This window comes from Rhododendron vialii, chromosome 4a (genome assembly GCF_030253575.1).
Source record: "Rhododendron vialii isolate Sample 1 chromosome 4a, ASM3025357v1".
NCBI classification, from domain to species: Eukaryota; Viridiplantae; Streptophyta; class Magnoliopsida; order Ericales; family Ericaceae; genus Rhododendron; species Rhododendron vialii.
Genome location: NC_080560.1, coordinates 19,396,144 through 19,418,180, shown reverse-complemented (window position 1 = coordinate 19,418,180; position 22,037 = coordinate 19,396,144). Strand labels below are relative to the sequence as shown.

At 36.4% G+C, this 22,037-nt stretch overlaps 2 protein-coding genes across 3 annotated transcripts; both read left to right on the top strand.

The window, feature by feature from the left end:
• Positions 1–16,935: 16,935 nt before the first annotated feature.
• Positions 16,936–18,434, top strand: LOC131323262 (transcription repressor OFP2-like). Its single transcript, XM_058354966.1, has one exon. It carries the CDS (start codon positions 17,089–17,091, stop codon positions 18,277–18,279), a length of 1,191 nt encoding a protein of 396 aa, XP_058210949.1. The 5' UTR covers positions 16,936–17,088; the 3' UTR covers positions 18,280–18,434.
• A 673-nt stretch (positions 18,435–19,107) lies between these two features.
• On the top strand, positions 19,108–20,239 carry LOC131323261 (uncharacterized). Of its 2 annotated transcripts, none has more exons than XM_058354965.1 (2): positions 19,108–20,012; positions 20,117–20,239. In XM_058354965.1, the coding sequence occupies exons 1-2, from the start codon at positions 19,722–19,724 to the stop codon at positions 20,201–20,203; spliced, it is 378 nt and encodes a 125-aa protein (XP_058210948.1). In that variant the 5' UTR covers positions 19,108–19,721; the 3' UTR covers positions 20,204–20,239. The 2 variants fall into 2 exon arrangements, with proteins under 2 accessions (XP_058210948.1, XP_058210947.1); XM_058354964.1 differs by having other exon boundaries at positions 19,110–20,033.
• Positions 20,240–22,037: the final 1,798 nt, after the last annotated feature.

Sequence of the window (22,037 nt, the reverse complement as noted above, 5' to 3'; positions counted from 1 at the left end):
TTGCTACGGGTAGTTGAACCCTCGCTCTTCTACATTTTCTCTCATTCCTTACCTTATTAGTTTTCTCACCTCCTGCTAGATTCCTTAAGTCCCTATCAAAAAATCCAAATCCAAAAAATTGCAACCCTTGTACCGTTCCTAAACACTTACAACCACTAGATTTTTAGTGACTACCAACCTTGACTCGTGATACTATTATATTTTGGGAGACTTAGTAAAAAATTCCTCATATTTATATTTTTTGATCGAGCTCAAGGACAAGTACATTTTGCAATTAAACACAAGAACAAATGTGCCTAAAATCCTAGGGTATCCAAAAAAATTAACTAAACCCTAGGATACCCTATGAAAGTGCCTAAAATCCTAGGGTACCCTACATATAAAAATGCCTAAAATCTCAAGGTACCCTGTGAAAGTACCAAAACCACTAAAACTCTATAATAGGAAACTGCACCCTAAAATCCTATGAAAGTGTCTAAACATGTTTTGACCTTATGGCTAAAAACTCAAAAAATTGAAGGACCTCTACTGAAAATTATTTTGCTGGCGTCCTTCCCCTCAATAAAAACTATTTTACCGTCCTTATGGCTAATTTTCCCATTACATTTTAGATTATTAGATAAACAAAATTGTACGAGACTCTACTAATTTTAGTCCAACTCAAACATCGATCACATGAATAGATGCAACAAGAAGAACATATGCATCGTTATTTTCCTTTTCCAAAATTATTTTAGCACTAAGCTAGATATATATGATCGACCACAACGAGTAAAATATGGGATCCACGTTAATTTACTCGTGCACGAAATGTCTATGATATGTCATTTTATGCTTGTAGAACGTGAGAGAGGTTGGGAGAAGTGTGGAGCTTATTATAGAAAGTCCAGTGTCGTACTTTAAGCAAGGGGGTGCCCATGCCATCAAAAACAATATCTAAAGGACAAGGATAAGGTGGTCCCAACAGAAGCTTTGTAGGACAAGAAAGGGTACGTGGAGGAGTCATTAATTAAAACCACCCCGTTAAAATATTTTATGGAATAATTAGGGTTGTCCACAGATCGGTCCAATTCCAAATCTGATCCACTTGCGGCGGACAGTTTTCTTCATTCCACAATTGTCCGTAGCGTTGTTGGATTGATTCGGTTCAGTTTGAATGCGGTTTTAGCGGATTTGAGCATGCAATTTATTTATTTTTATATACACCAAAAATTTAAAAAATAAAGTCCCAAAATTTCAAGTCCAATCAAGTCCGCCACAAATTCAACCAAGTCTAAACCAACATTACTTAGAATTAAGTTACATTCATCCACCCTAATGTCTAAAGATAAACTATTAGACGTCAGTAACATTCAAACTTGGAGCTGGACTATAACATGAACTTGATTCAGATTCTAATGTACCCAAAAAATTGAGAAGATAATTAACATTTTCAACATAAAATATAAAAACATCCCAGAATACATGTTTATTTCTTTATTATACCTGTGAAATTTCGTTCAAATTACTCAACATCATCCATAACATTCGAAAGAGAAATAGGCGGATTGGGCAAAACCGAACCAGATTTGTCAGAATTAATATTTTTAGATCCGTATTTGTCCGTAGCATGCCTTGATTTGGTTTGGTGTGGATTGGACGGATCGAACGGATTGAGCGATTCGGTTCATCAGTTGAACAGCCCTAGGAATAATTATAGAGGATTCGCGGCAAGAACGGGCAAGACAAAAAGCAGCCGAAGGAAAGGCCAGATTCGAGAAAACAAAGCAAAACATGAAGCGCATAATTGTTTGAAGATCACTAGTTCGAACAAATATAAGATAGACTATTTGTTTTACAAAATTTTATTTTTGTTAGGACAGTATTAGCTAAAGCTTGGCGCAAAAGGGCAACGGCTAAAAATGATCTTTTTAAAACCAAGAGTTTTTTTTTTTTTTATCCCCAAACTATGCACATTTTTTCTACTTAGTCCCTAAATTATTAATTTGACGATTTCATCCTCTCAACTATCATACCATTACCTACTTAGTCCAATAGATAACAGAAGTTAGGAATTTGGATGGAAAATGCCATGTAAGGCTTGTTTGAGACCCTATCGAGCAGATACTTGATTATGAGAGTTTTAGAAATAAAAATTAATTATGACTCTTTAGGATAAAATGATAAGAAAAATAAGGCATTCGCACCGGTTTCAACAGATTGAAAATTGAAACACTTAATTTTGTAACTATATTTTTTAGTATATAAACCTTATAAAAATTAAGTGCTCGAATTTTCAATCCGTTTGGAACGGTGCGAAAATTTTATTTTTCTGATCATATTATTCTAAAGAGTCATGATTAATTTTTATCTCTAGGGCTATCATAATTAAATATCTTTTTTTTATTTCGGAACCCTTTAGAGCAGATACTTGATTATGAAAGCTCTAGAAAGAAAAAATTAATTATAACCTTTTAGCATAAAATGATTAGAAGAATAAGATTTTCACACTGGTTTACACGGATTGAAAATTAGAACGCTTAATTTTTAACCATATTTTAATATATAAACAGTCTTAATTCTATATAAAGAACTCAGTCTTTTAAAAAAAAAAATGTATGTGTTAGTCTTTATAAAATGCAACGTAAGATTCTAATATATGAACTTTGTAAAAAAATTTAAGTGCTCCAATTTTCAATCTGTTTGAACCGATGCGAATGTCTTATTTTTCTGATCATATTATCCTAAATGGTTATAATTAATTTTTATCTCTAAGACTTTCATAATCAAGTATCTGTTTTACAGGGTCCCAAATAGGGCATTACGTGACATTTTCCGTCCAAAATTTTAATTTCCGTTATCTATTGGACTAAGTAGGTAATGGTATGATAGTTGAGGGAATAAAATCATCAAATTGATAGTTTAAGGACTAAGTAGAGAAAATGTGCATAATTTAAGGGATAAAAAGGAAAAAAAAGAACTCAAATAGTAATAATGGTTCCTCATTCTTAATGCTAGTCTGCCCCTTTGTATGGTTATGTGGCTTTCTCTTGTACGGCTAATGGATTATAAGCCGTAATAAACCCTGAATCCCAGCTTCATTTGGGCTCAATGGATTATAAGCCGTATAATAAACCCTGAATCCCAGCTTCATTTGGGCTTCCATATACGCAAGTTGGGGTTTCGGCCATAAATATCAACTTTTTGTGTGTGTGTGTGTGTTTGTGTTAACCTCTCTTTAAAAGCTGAAATATAGCCAACCCCGTACAAGAGAAAAGGTACATCATTTAGTTCTCACCCTTTAAACATTTGGAATATGAACGAGGGCTTTTAGAGCCTCCGCAATGAGAATAATCAAAATAAATAACTAAAATGTGACACGTCAGCATTTGATTATCCATTTAGCTCATAATTAAACTTAACAACATTTACCTCCATATTGATTATTTTTGCATCCCTATAAAAAAAAAACCCACATAGTTCGTAATGCACCTATGTCCAATTTCAAACGAGTTTCAATCACACACCCGATCACACCAAATTATTCGTCTCGATGAGACGATTCTAATGTGGGGTATTTTTTTTGTTATTGAGTTTTGAATTTGGTTATTGGGTTTGGTTATTGAGTTTTGGTTATTAGTAAAAATTGTTAAGTTTGATTGTGGAATGAGTAGAATTTGATTATTTGCTAAAAGACTTGTAACTTTACTGTTACCCAAATTATGCAACCTAGAGGGGGGGTGAATAGGATTGCTAGTAATAATTACCAATAAAAATTTATCTCTAACAATATATGCAAACAATAAGTATGCAATCAAAATAGAGAGATAGAGAGATAGAACCCGTTTATAGTGGTTCGGTCCGGATTTGTCCACGGTCCGGCCCTACTCCACTTCTCCTCAAGCAATTACTTGAAGGTTAGACTAATCTTTAAAAGATTACAACTTGTAAGTCTTGCGGGTGCTTACAAGAACCGAATGCCTCTAGCTTTCCCGAGGAGCTAGCACAACCGCAAGAATTTTCTCCGAAAACTTCTCAAAAACAATAACACCCAAATTCCAACCCGAATTTGGTCTTCTAAGCTTTCAAGTGTTTGACTCAAACACTCACTTAGGAAATACAAGTATGTGAAGAAGGTATGAAAATTATCGCTCACGACTTGTACAAATTTTCTCTCGAGAATAATATGAAAGTGGAAGAACAATGAGAATTTTTGGCTTTGATCTTTTGAGAATTTGCTCTTGCAATAATATGGAATGTTGTAGCTTGTGTATATACTCATTAATGAGTTCTTGATGCCTTATATAGCCATCCATATGCTTCCTAGCCGTTGGAAACTAGCCGTTGGAAACTAGCCGTTGGAACTAGCCGTTAGAACTAGCCGTTGGAACTAGCCGTTGGAACTAGCCGTTGACAGAGTGGTCATCCGGGTGGTCGTCCGATGGTTTCCGGTTGTCACAGCTTTCTGTTCAGACAGCCGGCTTGTCAGCCGGTTCGTCAACCTGTGGCTCACATTTTCATCTAAATAAACCGTTAAAGCATGTATTGAGCTCAATAAAGTCTTTGTAAATATAAATCATGAATCCAAGAGACTTTATGCTATATTTCAAGGTCACGAAAATATTTAATTCGGGAATCGACTTTTCGATAATTTTGTATTTGCCGAATAAAAATATCATTGAATTAATCATCAAAATAATTAATAGAGATGCATATAAATTTTCACAAATTATAATGCATACATTTTTCAACAATCTCCCCCTTTTTGATGATGACACAAAATTATAGTTTTTATTCAAGTAGGAGTTATGCCAATCTCCCCCTTAATACATGCACCAAAGCAGTTATCTACGATCAACGAGTAATAGCAATAATCATCAGATCATAGCAAGCAATTTTTTAAATTTGCCCAAAATGGCAAGATAGATCAATTAAAACTTGGCTTTTTCTCCCCCTGTGACATCATAAAAAAAAAACTAAAAAGAGAAAAACAATAGGGCCATGGTTCCAGCACCATGCCGCTCTTGCCTTGTAGCACTCTATCTTCGTACATTGAGAGCTTGGCGTCCTTGATTTTCGTATTCTCGAATAATGGCTGCTACAACGGCAGCTATAATGCCAATCCAATACCACAGAGTATCCACATTTACATTCCATCCGAACCATGGTGGTATTCTCATGGTAAGTAACGCACACAGCAGAATGAAGATAAAGAGTTGCATCCAAATGGTTTGGATAAACAACCTGAACTCTGCTCGTTCGGCATCTCTTTCGTAAAACTCAAATGGTAACCCTTGCGGTATGTTTGCCATTGCTCGATTTGGAAGGATAGAGATTTGGAGAGATTTAGGCCGAGAGAGAAGGAGAGATAGATAGATGAGGAGATAGAGATTGTGTTGTTGAATTTATAGAGTATGAGATTGCCGAATTGTTTGAAATGGTGCGCCGAATTGATTGAATTGCTGCGCCGAAAGAGAGATAATAGGGGATGCGGCACCGAATAGAGATAGGATAGGGGATGCGGCGCCGAATAGGACAAGAATAGGGGTGGCGCCGAAAAGAACAAAAATAGGGGAAGAAAATTGTGTTCGGGTGTTTATTGTTGTGTCCCCTTAATACATGCTCCCCCTAAAAGAGAGCTTTTTAAAGAATGCGAGGGGTATTACCGAGAATGATTATCCCTGCAAGCTTAGAGACAAGAAATTCATATCGGCGAAGTATATAAGAGACAATTTAAGCACTAAGCCATGAAGTTCATACAAACTAAGTGTAACAGACTTAATAAATCAGAGTTAGCAACGCAAAAGCTTGAATAAGTCTCAATCCTCACGGTTGTCCGGTTGGACATCCGCTTGGACATCCGACTGACTGTCACGACCCTGACCCGCCCCTTGAGGTCTTAATCATGACAAATGCCAGTGATTTCTAGCAGAGGGCTCCCAAAAGACAGATTTCCAAAACCCACGAAATTATCAGCATATAACAGATTTGTTCAAGACTCAAAATAAATGATCAAACTTGATTCTTGTACATCTAACCAACACTTAAACACGTAAAGAAGGTAGGAGATCCCTACCTCGAGGGTTAGAAGCAAGCCCGAACATGGAGAAAACCTCAAAGTGCTCCGATCATGATTCTTCTTCGATCAATAGGAAGATCTCGTCGCGTAGAACAACTTTAGTACTTGGGATTTTTCCGAAATCTCATTCTAAGGCGATGAAATCGAAGAGAGAAGTTTGGACGAGAGGTGAGAAAGAGAGAGAGTCGGTCGAGGGAGTAGAGAGAGAGAAACGTGTGTGTGTCTGCCCGGAAAAGAAAAGAAATATATGTGGGGGAGAATTATCCCCTACACACACCTTCACTTATACACCCATGCATATTACACTTGCATCCCGAACTTCTAAATTCTAGCACATTCGACATCCGAACTCATTCTCCATTTTATATCACAACTCATGCCTTAATAAAACATAAAGAATTATGGAAATAAAATACGGGTCTCTACACTGACAAATGCAGGTTAAGTCCAGAAAACGTTTAAGAGGAGTAGCATTAAAGACCATAAAACTGTTTTTCTGCATACCAAACACAGGAAAATGAATCATATGATAAAATGTTTGGAGGGTGATTTCTTTATCAAGATCATTTGTACTCTCCATCAAGTATGATATTTACGAATTCAATCAACTCAACATTGAATCCAAAAAAAAAAACTTTTGACATCAAGAACACAACTTTTTCATAAATGATTAGACATGCCGAGTTCTCGTCGAATGAAACAAAATTGTTCTTCACCAAGGGGTTTTGTGAAAATGTCCGCCAATTGCTTGTCGGTACTAATAAAGTTAAGTTCAATATCCCCTTTTTGAACATGATCTCTTATAAAATGATGTCTAATCTCAATATGTTTTGTTCGAGAATGTTGAATTGGATTCTTGGTTAAGCTAATTGCACTAGTATTATCACATTTAATAGGAATATGATCATATTGCAAATTGAAATCCTCCATTTGTTGTTTGATCCACAATATTTGGGCACAACAACTTCCGGCCGCTACATATTCCGCCTCGGCGGTAGATAGAGCTACGGAATTTTGTTTCTTGCTATGCCAAGACACTAGAGAGTGCCCTAGAAATTGGCAAGTCCCACTTGTACTTTTACGATCAACTTTGAAACCTCCAAAATCCGCATCCGAATAACCAATTAAATCAAATGCAACTCCACGTGGATAAAACAATCCTAAGTCTTGAGAACCGGCAACATATTTAAAAATACGTTTAATAGCTTTTAAATGCGATTCTTTAGGACATGATTGAAATCTAGCACACATGCAAACACTAAACATTATATCCGGTCTACTTGCAGTGAGATAAAGTAATGAGCCGATCATACCTCGATACATCTTTTCATTGACGGCCTTACCATTCTCATCTTTGTCTAGCTTAGTTGATGTGCTCATTGGTGTGCTCATTGGCTTTGATCCTTCCATGCCAAACTTCTTAATAAGTTCTTTCGCATACTTGGCTTGGTTGATTAGGATCCCCTCATTAGTTTGCTTGATTTGAAGTCCGAGGAAGAAGTTAAGCTCCCCCATCATACTCATTTCAAATTCACCTTGCATACACTTAGCAAACTCTTTGCACATATTATCATTAGTGGCACCAAAGACAATATCATCAACATATATTTGAATAATGAGCATATCTTTACCTTTGGCTTTAATGAAAAGAGTAGTATCAATTTTTTCACGAGTAAAGCCATTGTCAAGTAAGAATGAACTAAGTCTATCATACCATGCACGTGGTGCTTGCTTCAAACCATATAAAGCTTTTGAGAGTTTAAAAACATGATCGGGGTATACATGATCTTCAAAGCCGGGAGGTTGTTTGACATAAACTTCCTCATTTATGAACCCATTCAAAAATGCACTTTTCACATCCATTTGATAAAGCTTGAAATTTTTGAAAGATGCAAAGGCAAGCAATATGCGAATAGCCTCTAATCTAGCTACCGGTGCAAAAGTTTCTTCAAAATCAATACCTTCTTCTTGATTATAACCTTGAGCAACAAGTCTAGCTTTATTCCTAACAATATTTCCGGATTCATCTAGCTTGTTACGAAAAACCCATTTAGTACCTATAATAGTGTGATCAAGAGGCTTAGGTACTAATGCCCAAACTTTATTCCTTTCAAATTGATTTAACTCATCTTGCATGGCCAAAATCCAATTTTCATCATCTTGAGCTTCCGGAAAGTTTTTAGGCTCAATTTGAGAAACAAAAGCTTGATTTTCACAAAAATTTCTATGAGACGAGCGAGTGGTTACCCCTTTCGAAACTTCTCCAAGAATCAAGTCCTTTGGATGGTTTTGCACGAATCTCCAATCCTTGGAAAGATCTTGGTTGTCTCCCATGGCATCTTGAGGTTGATTAATAACTTCATCTTCTTTGATTTGAGAGCTTTCTACTTGAGTATCACCATCAACTTTTTCTTGAATTGTCAAGTCATGAATCTTATGAGTAATCTCTAAGTCATCATTATCAACAACATCCTTAGTAGCACAAGGATTAGATTCATCAAAGGAAACGTGAATAGATTCTTCAACAAGATTAGTGCGCTTATTATAAATTCTATATGCTTTGCTAGTAAGAGAGTAACCAATAAAGATGCCTTCATCCGATTTTGAATCAAATTTACCCAAGTTATCTTTTCCATTGTTTAATACATAACATTTACAACCGAAGGCATGAAAGTAATTAATGTTGGGTATTCTACCATTCCAAAGCTCATAAGGAGTTTTCTTGAGGATAGGCCTAATTAAAACTCGATTCAAAATATAGCATGAGGTATTAACGGCTTCCGCCCAAAAATATTTTGGCAAAGAGTTTTCACAAAGCATAGTGCGGGCCATTTCTTCCAGAGTACGATTTTTTCTCTCTACTACTCCATTTTGTTGAGGAGTACGAGGTACGGAAAAGTTATGACCAATACCATGTTCATCACAAAACTTTTCATATAAAGAATTGTCAAGTTCTTTTCCATGATCCGTACGAATATTAGAAATAACAAATCCTTTTTCATTTTGAACTCTTCTACAAAGTTTAGTGAAATTAGGATAAGCCTCATTCTTATGAGCTAGGAACATCACCCATGTATATCTAGAGAAATCATCAACAACAACAAGACAATAATAGTTTCCACAAAGACTTGGAGAGCGAGTTGGTCCAAACAAATCCATATGAAGTAATTGCAAAGGTCTAGTAGTTGAAACAACATTTTTGGACTTAAAAGAAACCTTGGTTTGTTTTCCTTGTTGGCAAGGACCACAAAGTCTATCTTTTTCAAATTTGATTTTAGGAAGACCTTTTACCAAATTTTTTCTAGAGAGTTTTGAAATAGCATCCATACTTGCATGTCCTAGGCGCCTATGCCAAAGCCAACTATTTTCACTCAAAGCGGAAAAACATTTTATATCACAATTACTTAAATCATTGAGATTAAAAACATATACATTTTCAAATCTTTGTCCAACGAAGAGTGTCTTGTTGCTTTTGTCATTTTCAATGATATATTTGGATTTTTCAAAGATAACACGATTTCCTCTATCACATAATTGACTTATGCTAAGAAGATTGTGTTTTAAACCATTAACAAGTAAAACATCTTCAATAATAGGAGAATTACCTATATTGCCGATTCCTATGATTTCACCTTTGTTGTTGTCTCCAAATGTGACATGTCCACCATCTTTAGACGAAAGAGAATTGAAAGCCCTCTTGTCACCGGTCATGTGTCTTGAACATCCACTATCAAGGTACCAACTTCCTTCCTTGAGAGAACTTTTGAAGCATACCTACAATAGCACATCAATTCTTGACTTTTGGTACCCAAATCATCTTGGGTCCTTGAAGGTTAGCATTGATACGGTTCTTAGGAACCCAAACCTTTTTTGCATTAGAAGATGAGTATCCTTTCATAGGACATGTAGGAGAAATATGACCAATTTTACCACAATAATGACATGTCAATTTAGAATGGCTAGAAGGAGGAACATCTTTTTCAAAAAGATTTTTGTGTTGAGTGGGATTATAACCAATTCCGGCCTTGTGAAAAGAAACCATTTGTTTTCCAAGAAGAATGTCTAAACTTTCTTTTCCATTAGTGAGTTTTGAAAGAGAATTAGTTAAATCATCAATTTGTTTTTCTAAAGATTCGTTTTTGGAAGTATCCTTCAAATACTCTTTTTCTTTTTCCAAAGAGGTTCTTAAACTTTCATTTTCTTCCTCCAAAATATCTTTCTCTTCAATTAAATCATCTATTTCTAGTGAAAGATCTTTAGCAACCTTTTTAAGAAATTTGTTTTTAGAAACAACCTTTTCAAATTCTACTTTCAACTCTTTATAGGCAATAAATAATTCATCAAAGGAATAGGATGAGTCGAGATCTACCTCGTTTTCTTCGATGGCCATGAAACACAAGTTAGCGACCTCTTGTTGCTCATCGTCCTCATCGGAGCTACTATCGTCACTATTGTCCCATGCGGCCATCATAGCTCTCTTTTTGTCCTTCTTTGAATATTTTTTTGCATATGGACATTCACTTTTGATGTGGCCGGGCTTCTTGCACTCGTAGCAAATGATTGGATCCTTTTTACTATTTTCTTCTTTGCCTCCATCTTTTCTTGAAAATCCTCTGCCTTTGTGAGATGCTCTATTTTTGAGGAGTTTCTTGAACGTTTTTGTGATGAGCGCCATTTCATCATCCTCACTTTCGTTGCTTGAATCCTCCTTGCTTTTTGATTTGCTTGTTGTACTTTTGAAGGCAAGATCCTTAACTTTCTTCTCTTTTTCACCCTTGAGGTTGTGATGCATTTCCTCCGTCATGAGAGATCCCATGAGCTTGTCCATCGTGTATGTTGAGAAATCTTTGGATTGTAGGATGATGGAGGTGGTAGTGTCCCAATTGGTTGGCATGGAACGGAGCACCTTCCTTGTCATTTCGGATTGACTGTAAATCTTTCCAAGAGCTTTTAAACCGTTAGTAATACTAGCAAATCTAGCAAACATTTGAGATATAGATTCATCCGGTTTCATTTTGAAGAGCTCATAGCTATGCACAAGAATATCAATTTTGGACTCCTTAACTTGACTATCTCCTTCATGTGACATTTCTAACTTATCCCATATTTCTTTAGCCGATTCACATGCGGAAACACAATCATATTCATTGGGAGTAATAGCACAAAAAAGAAGGTTCATAGCTCTATAGTTCTTTTCTATTGAAGCCTTTTCCAAATGACTCCACTCATAATCTGGTTTAGGCATAGTCTCTTCTCCAACTTTCTTAGTAGGAATAATGGGACCATTTTTGATAATTTTCCATAGATCATAATCCGTGGATTGAATAAAGATCATCATTCTATTTTTCCAATGAGAGTAATTTTCTCCGGTGAACAAGGGAGGTCTATTGGACGATTGACCTTCGATACAAGAAACATTACTAGTGGTTGCCATGGATCTTAACTCTTAGATGGTTAAATCTACAAACAAGAGCCGAGGCTCTGATACCAATTGTTACCCAAATTATGCAACCTAGAGGGGGGGTGAATAGGATTGCTAGTAATAATTACCAATAAAAATTTATCTCTAACAATATATGCAAACAATAAGTATGCAATCAAAATAGAGAGATAGAGAGATAGAACCCGTTTATAGTGGTTTGCCTCCATCTTTTCTTGAAAATCCTCTGCCTTTGTGAGATGCTCTATTTTTGAGGAGTTTCTTGAACGTTTTTGTGATGAGCGCCATTTCATCATCCTCACTTTCGTTGCTTGAATCCTCCTTGCTTTTTGATTTGCTTGTTGTACTTTTGAAGGCAAGATCCTTAACTTTCTTCTCTTTTTCACCCTTGAGGTTGTGATGCATTTCCTCCGTCATGAGAGATCCCATGAGCTTGTCCATCGTGTATGTTGAGAAATCTTTGGATTGTAGGATGATGGAGGTGGTAGTGTCCCAATTGGTTGGCATGGAACGGAGCACCTTCCTTGTCATTTCGGATTGACTGTAAATCTTTCCAAGAGCTTTTAAACCGTTAGTAATACTAGCAAATCTAGCAAACATTTGAGATATAGATTCATCCGGTTTCATTTTGAAGAGCTCATAGCTATGCACAAGAATATCAATTTTGGACTCCTTAACTTGACTATCTCCTTCATGTGACATTTCTAACTTATCCCATATTTCTTTAGCCGATTCACATGCGGAAACACAATCATATTCATTGGGAGTAATAGCACAAAAAAGAAGGTTCATAGCTCTATAGTTCTTTTCTATTGAAGCCTTTTCCAAATGACTCCACTCATAATCTGGTTTAGGCATAGTCTCTTCTCCAACTTTCTTAGTAGGAATAATGGGACCATTTTTGATAATTTTCCATAGATCATAATCCGTGGATTGAATAAAGATCATCATTCTATTTTTCCAATGAGAGTAATTTTCTCCGGTGAACAAGGGAGGTCTATTGGACGATTGACCTTCGATACAAGAAACATTACTAGTGGTTGCCATGGATCTTAACTCTTAGATGGTTAAATCTACAAACAAGAGCCGAGGCTCTGATACCAATTGTTACCCAAATTATGCAACCTAGAGGGGGGGTGAATAGGATTGCTAGTAATAATTACCAATAAAAATTTATCTCTAACAATATATGCAAACAATAAGTATGCAATCAAAATAGAGAGATAGAGAGATAGAACCCGTTTATAGTGGTTCGGTCCGGATTTGTCCACGGTCCGGCCCTACTCCACTTCTCCTCAAGCAATTACTTGAAGGTTAGACTAATCTTTAAAAGATTACAACTTGTAAGTCTTGCGGGTGCTTACAAGAACCGAATGCCTCTAGCTTTCCCGAGGAGCTAGCACAACCGCAAGAATTTTCTCCGAAAACTTCTCAAAAACAATAACACCCAAATTCCAACCCGAATTTGGTCTTCTAAGCTTTCAAGTGTTTGACTCAAACACTCACTTAGGAAATACAAGTATGTGAAGAAGGTATGAAAATTATCGCTCACGACTTGTACAAATTTTCTCTCGAGAATAATATGAAAGTGGAAGAACAATGAGAATTTTTGGCTTTGATCTTTTGAGAATTTGCTCTTGCAATAATATGGAATGTTGTAGCTTGTGTATATACTCATTAATGAGTTCTTGATGCCTTATATAGCCATCCATATGCTTCCTAGCCGTTGGAAACTAGCCGTTGGAAACTAGCCGTTGGAACTAGCCGTTGGAACTAGCCGTTAGAACTAGCCGTTGGAACTAGCCGTTCGAACTAGCCGTTGGAACTAGCCGTTGGAACTAGCCGTTAGAACTAGCCGTTGACAGAGTGGTCATCCGGGTGGTCGTCCGATGGTTTCCGGTTGTCACAGCTTTCTGTTCAGACAGCCGGCTTGTCAGCCGGTTCGTCAACCTGTGGCTCACAATTTCATCTAAATAAACCGTTAAAGCATGTATTGAGCTCAATAAAGTCTTTGTAAATATAAATCATGAATCCAAGAGACTTTATGCTATATTTCAAGGTCACGAAAATATTTAATTCGGGAATCGACTTTTCGATAATTTTGTATTTGCCGAATAAAAATATCATTGAATTAATCATCAAAATAATTAATAGAGATGCATATAAATTTTCACAAATTATAATGCATACATTTTTCAACAATTACTTATTACAATGTGGGGTGTTTTTTTAGCATTGTTATTAAGTTTGCTTATCCATACCAATTTGATTATTACAATAGGGATGCGCTTAGTTGATAACTCTATTCAGCACTTAAAAACTGAATGTATTAAGTGATAAATAATAAATTTGGTTTGCTAATCATATTTAATCGTACTTAATATTTTAAGTCTCTTATAATATAAGCTTAAAAAGTTTTTTAAAAAAAATAAAGTACTCTAGTAGTACCTATGTAATATTTACTAAATTTGTTGGTACTTGTGTACTTCCTTCACTGCCACAACCCTCCACGACCATCGCCCTGACCAATCGCCCCCATATTCCACCACCGCCCCCTTCACTATAGCTGCCACTGTCACCTCCACCACGCTATCGTTGTCTCCACTTCTACCCCTATTTGAACTCCATCGTCCCCACCACCACCAACGTTACCAACCACCACCACCGGCGCCGCTAGCACTGCACCACCACCACTGCTCCTATCAAGACTCCACTCCCATGATGATCACTACCACCACCATTCTAACAACGTCACCACTAACACCATCACCAGTGTGTCAACCACCACTATTTCTCTATATCTCCATCATGTTTAACGGTTACATCCACCCCACTTCTTCACCACCATGACCACACCACCATTCATTATTATCATCATTTGCACTGTTATCCACTATTGTCGTCTCTCCTCCTCCTCCACCACCACCGACATCCTTCCACCACACCACCTCCGTTTCAACTTCCACTACACCATGGTGCAACTACGCCAATTCCACACTACCAACTACCACCACATCCAACATTGACGCCATCTCTCAACAACCACATGACATGTAGTCACCATCTCTCCACACCACAATCACAGACTTCCATTAATAAAACTAAAAGAAAACAATCACAAATATTTAATCTTTGTATCAGTTAGTATTTTAATTTAGCTCAAGACATTTTTATCAAATAGGTTTTCAATTTAAAAAAAGGACTAGTCTATCCGGTTAAAACTTTTTTATGGGTTTTTTTTTAGGTTTATTTTGGTGATCAGAATCATTCATATTCAAAAGGCTCTAGATAACATCAACTGTGTTGAAAATTATTTCGATAGAAATGATTGAAGAACGTATTTATCAAGAAATAAAGTAAGTTGTCACGCTTTATCGAAATCCATTTATGTTAGGATAAAAAAAAATTATTGCATGCAACCATGTATTAATCGACATTCGATCATAATTTCTAGTAAGGTTGATGTTCTCTTATCTAGCACTAAGTCGACTCGGTTCAGCGCCTTATAGGGATTGAAGGGGATCCCAACCTGATGGAGAGGATCGATCTTAATCAATCCAAGGAGGGATTAAATGGATAGAAATAGAATCATCAATCATAGTACGAAATGATTTCAAAAAAACCTAAACACAAAAGTGATGTGATAATAGTAGGGGAAATTACATATCAGTGGAGAAAGGGGTAAATAATGCCCAAGTGATGGAGAGGTTTTTTCAAAATTCCATAAATATGGAATGGAGGAAAAATAATTTCCCATACATGAAACGGAGGAAAAATAATTCCCCATACATGGAGTCCGAATCTGGATATCCTAAGTTGCCATTTCTATGAATTTAAGTTGCCCATTCTATGTACCTAAGTTGCCCCTTCTATGAAACTAAGTTGCTCCTTCTATGAATTTCCTGGGTATTCAATTTCTTGAGTATTTCTTCAATTTCCTTACCATTTCTATTATTTTTTGAGAAATTTGGAATCTGGGTTACTTGTAGATTTGCATGAAACGGACCAACTGAAATTCTCTATGTATGAAACGGAGGAAAAAAAATTCCCAAAACAAGAAGTCGGTTTGTAGTCAAATCTGAGTTTGAATCTAAGTTGCCCCTTCTATGAATTTAAATTGCCCTTTCTATGCACCTAAGTTGCCCTTTCTATGAACTTAAATTGCCCCTTAATTAGCTAGTAGCATAACTTCTTCACATTTTCAAGTAAGAAATTTTAAGTGGCAATTCCTAAAATCTAAAAGCAAAAGTATAAAGTGGATACTAAAAAACATATATCTTATTTTCTCTATCATATCTTTTTCTAAAAAATTAGCCAAAATACACTAATCTCAAAATACTTTAAAAACTCAAATCTACAAGTAACCCAGATCTCAAATTTCTCAGAAAATAATAGAAATGATAAGGAGATTGAAGAAATGCTCAAAAAATTGAATATTTAAGAAGTTCATAGAAGGGACAACTTAGGTTCATAGAAGGGACCTAAGTCTATGAACCTAAATCTATCCGCTTCTACATAAATCTATGAACCTAAGTTGTCTCTTCTATGAACTTCTTAAATATTCAATTTTTTGAGCATTTCTTCAATCTCCTTATCATTTCTATTATTTTTTGAGAAATTTGAGAACTGGGTTACTTGTAGATTTGAGTTTTTAAAGTATTTTGAGATTAGTGTATTTTGGCTAATTTTTTAGAAAGAGAAATGATAGAGAAAATAAGATATATGTTTTCTAGCATCCACTTATACTTTTGCTTTTAGATTTTAGGAATTGCCACTTAAAATTTTTTGTTTGGTTTTACTTGAAAATGTGAAGAAGTTATGCTACTAGCTAATTAAGGGGCAATTTAAGTTCATAGAAATGGCAACTTAGGTGCATAGAAGGGGCAATTTAAATTCATAGAAGGGGCAACTTAGATTCAAACTTAGATTTGACTACAAACCGACTTCTTGTTTTGGGAATTTTTTTTCTTTGTTTCATGCATAGAGAATTTCAGTTGGTCAGTTTCATGCAAATCTACAAGTAACACAGATTCCAAATTTCTCAAAAAATAATAGAAATGGTAAGGAGATTGAAGAAATACTCAAGAAATTGAATACCCAGGAAATTCATAGAAAGAGCAACTTAGTTTCATAGAAGGGGCAACCTAGGTACATAGAAGGGGCAACATAAATTCATGGAAATGGCAAGTTAGGAGATCCAGATTCGGACTCCATGCATGGGGAATTATTTTTCCTCCGTTTCATGTATGGGGAATTATTTTTCCTCCGTTCCATATTTATGAAATTTTGAAAAAATCTCTCCAGCACTTGGGCATTATTTACCCCTTTCTCCACTGATATGTAATTTCCCCAGAAAAAGAAGTTTTGCTGTTTGTGCCGGAAATTAAGGGCCATTTATCATTAGGTACCATTAAAAAGAAAAGCCACCCACCGCTGGGTCCAATCTTATTCGCTTTTGTGCCCCATTTTTTCTTCGATTGTGGCCCCATTTTCTCCCCACAAAAGTCTCTGTCTATTTATCTTCCACCATCACTCCTTTTAGAAAACAGACATTCGCCACAGAGAGAGAGAGAGAGAGAGAGAGAGAGATATGGGTAACAAGAAGTTCAGGTTATCAGAAATGATACCAAATGCCTGGTTCTACAAGCTGAAAGACATGGGCACGAGAACTAGGAACCCAAAAAACACCATCAATCCCCCAACCAAAAAGAAAAAACAGCCACCCACCACTTCATCATCATCATCAACATCAACAACATCATCTCTCACTTGTTCATCATTATCATCATCATCAACATCATCAACCACAACTACTACTTCAATTCCACCACAGAATTCAAAAACACAAAGCCAACCCCAAAGCATCCTCTCTCACCAGCGCAAGTCTTATTACTTCACAAGAAACCTCAATCCACCCCCTATGCAAGACCCAAAATCCCAACAAACCCATTTCCCAGAATCCCCCAAAAAATCACCCAAACAATACCCAGAAACCCATTTCCAAGAATCCCCAAGAAAATCACCCAAACAGAAACGCAGCAACAACTCAAAGAGAAGAGCCATAGCCTCTATTAATAAGCCATTTTCTCAAAAGCTCATCACCACCTCTGTCTCCGCCGGTTGCGGCTGCCGCGCCTCCCTCGATTTAAAATCCGACGACTACCCAATTTCCCCCCTCGATAGTTCATCCGATCATGAATCTCTCTTACCCGAATTGGGTTCTGACCATGACCGAAATCCCGAAATCGACATCGTTTTTGACATAAACGACAACTCACCGAACGCAAAATCCGACGGATTCAGAGTCGTTACCGCTGTTGAACTACATCCAATCCTAACCAGAATGGATCAGAAACCAAGGAAATCAGTTGAATCTGAGGGAAAAAATGTTCAGTCTCATGGGTATACTAGTAATGTCACAGAACAGAGGACAAGCTCTGTTTCTGTGTCCTCTGTTCGGAGACTTTCAGTGAGTTCACCAGGAGTGAGAATTCGCACTAATTCTCCTAGAATTGGCAGTAAGAGGGTTCAGGGGAAAGGCGGCCGGGGCCGGAGGAGCGTGTCGGAGAGCTTCGCCGTGGTGAAGTCGTCGGCTGACCCGAGGAGGGATTTCAGGGAGTCAATGGTGGAGATGATCGTAGAGAATAATTTAAGGGCGTCTAAGGATTTGGAAGATCTCCTTGCTTGTTATCTTCAGTTGAATTCGGCTGAGTACCATGAGGTGATTATCAAGGTGTTCAAGCAAATCTGGTTTGATCTTGCAAATGTCAGGTTGAAATAATCAAGAAGCTCAATAACTGAAGTAATATGTATTTATGTATTGGTATACCATCTGGTTCCGAATGAAAGCTTTTGGCTTTCTGCAGTGGAGCAAATGGTGGTTAGGCTCGTTGTATATTTTTTATAAGATATATAAAATGCAGTATTTACCTATTATTGTTTGCGTATCCACGAAAAATTGCAGGTTCAATACGTACATGTTGCCAATTGTTTTTTATGATAACGGGATGTGGGCAACTTGAGCGCATCTCGACTAATTTTGAGGCTTGAAGTTAGCAACTAGCAAACCATCTAGTAGTCCACGGTTTCAAATATTCGACCATATGAAAGACTAACACTTATTTACTTTTTTATGTCCTCTAAGCTAAACTTTTTGTTGTTAATAACTATCTGTTGTTAGAAACTCAAGTGTCATTCAAAATTGGTTATAGCCTTATAGAGAAAACAATGGAGCAGACCCTATTTATTTCAAACATCTTAACATGTGTCGTTAGAGTAGCATTAACCAATATTTGCTAGTTTGGAGAATTAACGTGGGACAAGGCTATTACTAATATTTTCTGCACATGCTGCCGGTCAAACAAGGAGAGACTAATCGGATACAATAGAGAAGATTCAGAAAATGGCCGCGAGACTACCCAAGAGGCCAAGACCTAACTCTAATGCTATACTTTTATTATACACCGCGGGCCAATTTACGCTCACGTTAACTAATTTTAGGAGTTCAATTTTACCAGTAACTAACGAAAGCCCAATTAAAATCGGAGTAAATCTCCATATGAATTGGTTCCAAACTAGACTAGTCGTAAGTTATGAGGTATACGACCTAACGGCCCGTTTGGATGGAGGATATGATTTTGGGTGGATATAGAAAGAGGGTGGATATGTAAGGAGGGTGGACCCACCTCCTAAGAAGGGTGGATTTGTAATCCAATGTTTGGATGATTTATTTGGAAAAGGGATTTGGAGGGTGGATATTATGGGATAAGATGTGAAATGACTTTATTGCCATCATTTTATTAATTTAATGGGTAATATAGGTTAATTTAAGTAAAACTAAAATAAATACATATTTATCAAAAAAATTGGATAAAAATAAATTAATTTAGGTAATTCATGTTTAAACCTTAATATTTTTTTTTGAAAGAAAAACGGATTAAAAGATAAAAAATTTGTAAAATAATTCAATTATTATGAAACTTATATGAAAAAACAGATTTCGTTTTTTTTTTTTTTTTTAAATCTTCATAGTTGAATGGGAGGTAGATGGTTGTTGGATCATGTGAGTGGTAGTATAACCATGTGAGTAATAGGTTCAACAAACCAACATATACAAATTTTTTCTATAAATAGATTTTATTTTTTTCTTCATCTCATCCCAAATATCATCCCCATTTTAATTTTTAGTTTGATATTCTCGTTTTTTTTTTTGTTTTCATTTCAATGGCACGTCGGGAGTGGAGCGAGGAGGAGGAGGAGACGTTGTTAGAACATCTTAAGAGCCTGGTAGATGGGGGAATTTGGCAAAATGAGAACGGATGGTTCATACCGGCATCCTTCGTAGTTTTGGAAACTCAAATGCGAGCTTCTTTTCCCCAAGGTGGTATTACAAAATTTCATATCGAGGCAAAGATGAAGTATTGGAAGGCAACTTGTTTCCAACTACAAGACATGCTTCAGATTTCCGGATTTGGTTGGAATGAAAATGAAAACAGACTGGCGGTGGAGAATGAGGTTTGGAATGAATTTGTCAAAGTAAGTACTTTTGTTTTTAATGAACATTTATATACTCTTATTTATGAATAATTTGTCATATTTTTCATGTGTTATGTTTGTAGGTGAATCGACAATTAAGAAACATGAGGGACATGCAATTCCCCATGTTTAATCGATGGAGTCATTGCTTCGTACGTTTCAGAGGTTGACGTTGAATGCTTGAAGAAGATCGTAGTTTGAATAAATGTTTGAAAAATAAATTTGTTGCTTTTTATCCTTGTAAGGTATCTCAAGTAGTCTAGATTTATTTGAGATTATAAGCTTGTGTTCAAAATGCAATCTTGAAAATAAATGTTGGGCTAGTTTCAGTCTTGTCATATTTAACGATAAAGACAAATCAGAAAGAGAAAAAATGGCAAGACTAACACTCAACAAGCTTTATTACAATGCAAAATCTTATGACATTGTACACAATCAACAAGATTTAATTGATATTACAAATTTGAATTATACAAGAATTAAACTGTTCTATTTTTTCTCATACACTATGAATCCTGAAATCAGTAGAAACACCAACTAATTTGAAATGCAATTCAAATCAGCAAGCTCAGCAAAAAATTCTATGGTTTTCATTTTCATGAAATTGAAACCGCTCCATGGCATCAATGCTTGATTTTTTTGGCTCAGATATTTTATTAAGCAGCACATTGAACACTTATTTGGCTACAACTTATGTTGCCGAATGATTTTTAACCATTGACCCTCATAAGTTGTCCCCGCCAAGACGAGTGTTTCGTCCTTAAATTTGTAATATCATCATAGCCATCGAAATGATCATCATTGCCCTTAAAAAGAAACAAATAAAACCAACCATCAACCAACCAACAACCCATCAACCAAAACCTGCACCAAAACTGTACCAATCCAGCAATGAAACTAGCCACAATCCACCAGCAAAACTGCCAACAAACCAGCCAAGACACAACACCAAAACAACCTTATTCATCATCATTGCCCTCAAACAAAAAATCAGCAACAAAACCAACCAAAAACCAATAAAAAACTGTCCAAAAAACCAGGAAATAGCAGCCCAGAAAACCAGCAAAAAGCAGCCTAGAAAACCAGCAGAAAACAGCCCAAAAAATCAGCCCAAAAACTGTCCAGTGACCAGCAGTAAAACCAGCCACGAACCACCACCAAAACTGCCAACAAAACCTGTCACAACCTAGCAACAATACAACAGAAACCAACAGAAAACAGCCCATAAAACCAGTAGAAAATAACCCATAATACCAGCCCACAAACTGTCCAGCTACAACACACACACAGTCACACACACACACAATCCAGTGACCGGAAAAACCCATAAATGGGACTGCAACTTGCACACTGGATAGCAGAAACATATTTGAGATGTACACCAACATTTCAGAATGTATCAAGAGAAAACTTATGCCATTTGGCTCCGAAAAATATCATCATAGCCACCTGCAAAGATAGCAAGAAAGCAGGGACAAAATCAACAAAAACTTGCATGAAAACTGTCCAATAACCAGCAATAAAACTAGCCACAAACCACCACCAGAAACCAGCAGAAAATAGGCCATAAAACTAGCAGAAATCTACACAAAATAGCCCATAAAACAGCACACAAACTGTCCAGTGACCAACACACACACACAATCCAGTGACCGGCAAAACCCATAAATGGGACTGCAACTTGCTCACTGGATAGCAGAAACATATTTGACATGTTGCCCTAAATATGTCAACATGCCAACCAGATTTGGCTCAGGTAACAATACATCATAGCCATCAATAAATGCCAACATATCCACCTGTAATTGAAACAATAATAAATGTCATGCATGTGATTAAAGAGATGCAGATTCATAGTTGCCAAAAGGAGTACGCACATATACAAGTTTTGTCACAATTGTCATAGCATTATCATTGCCCTACAAAATACATCATCATTGTTGGCCTAACATTTGCCCTATTCGTAAATCATCATCGTTGCCCTATAATGTACCAATTACATGC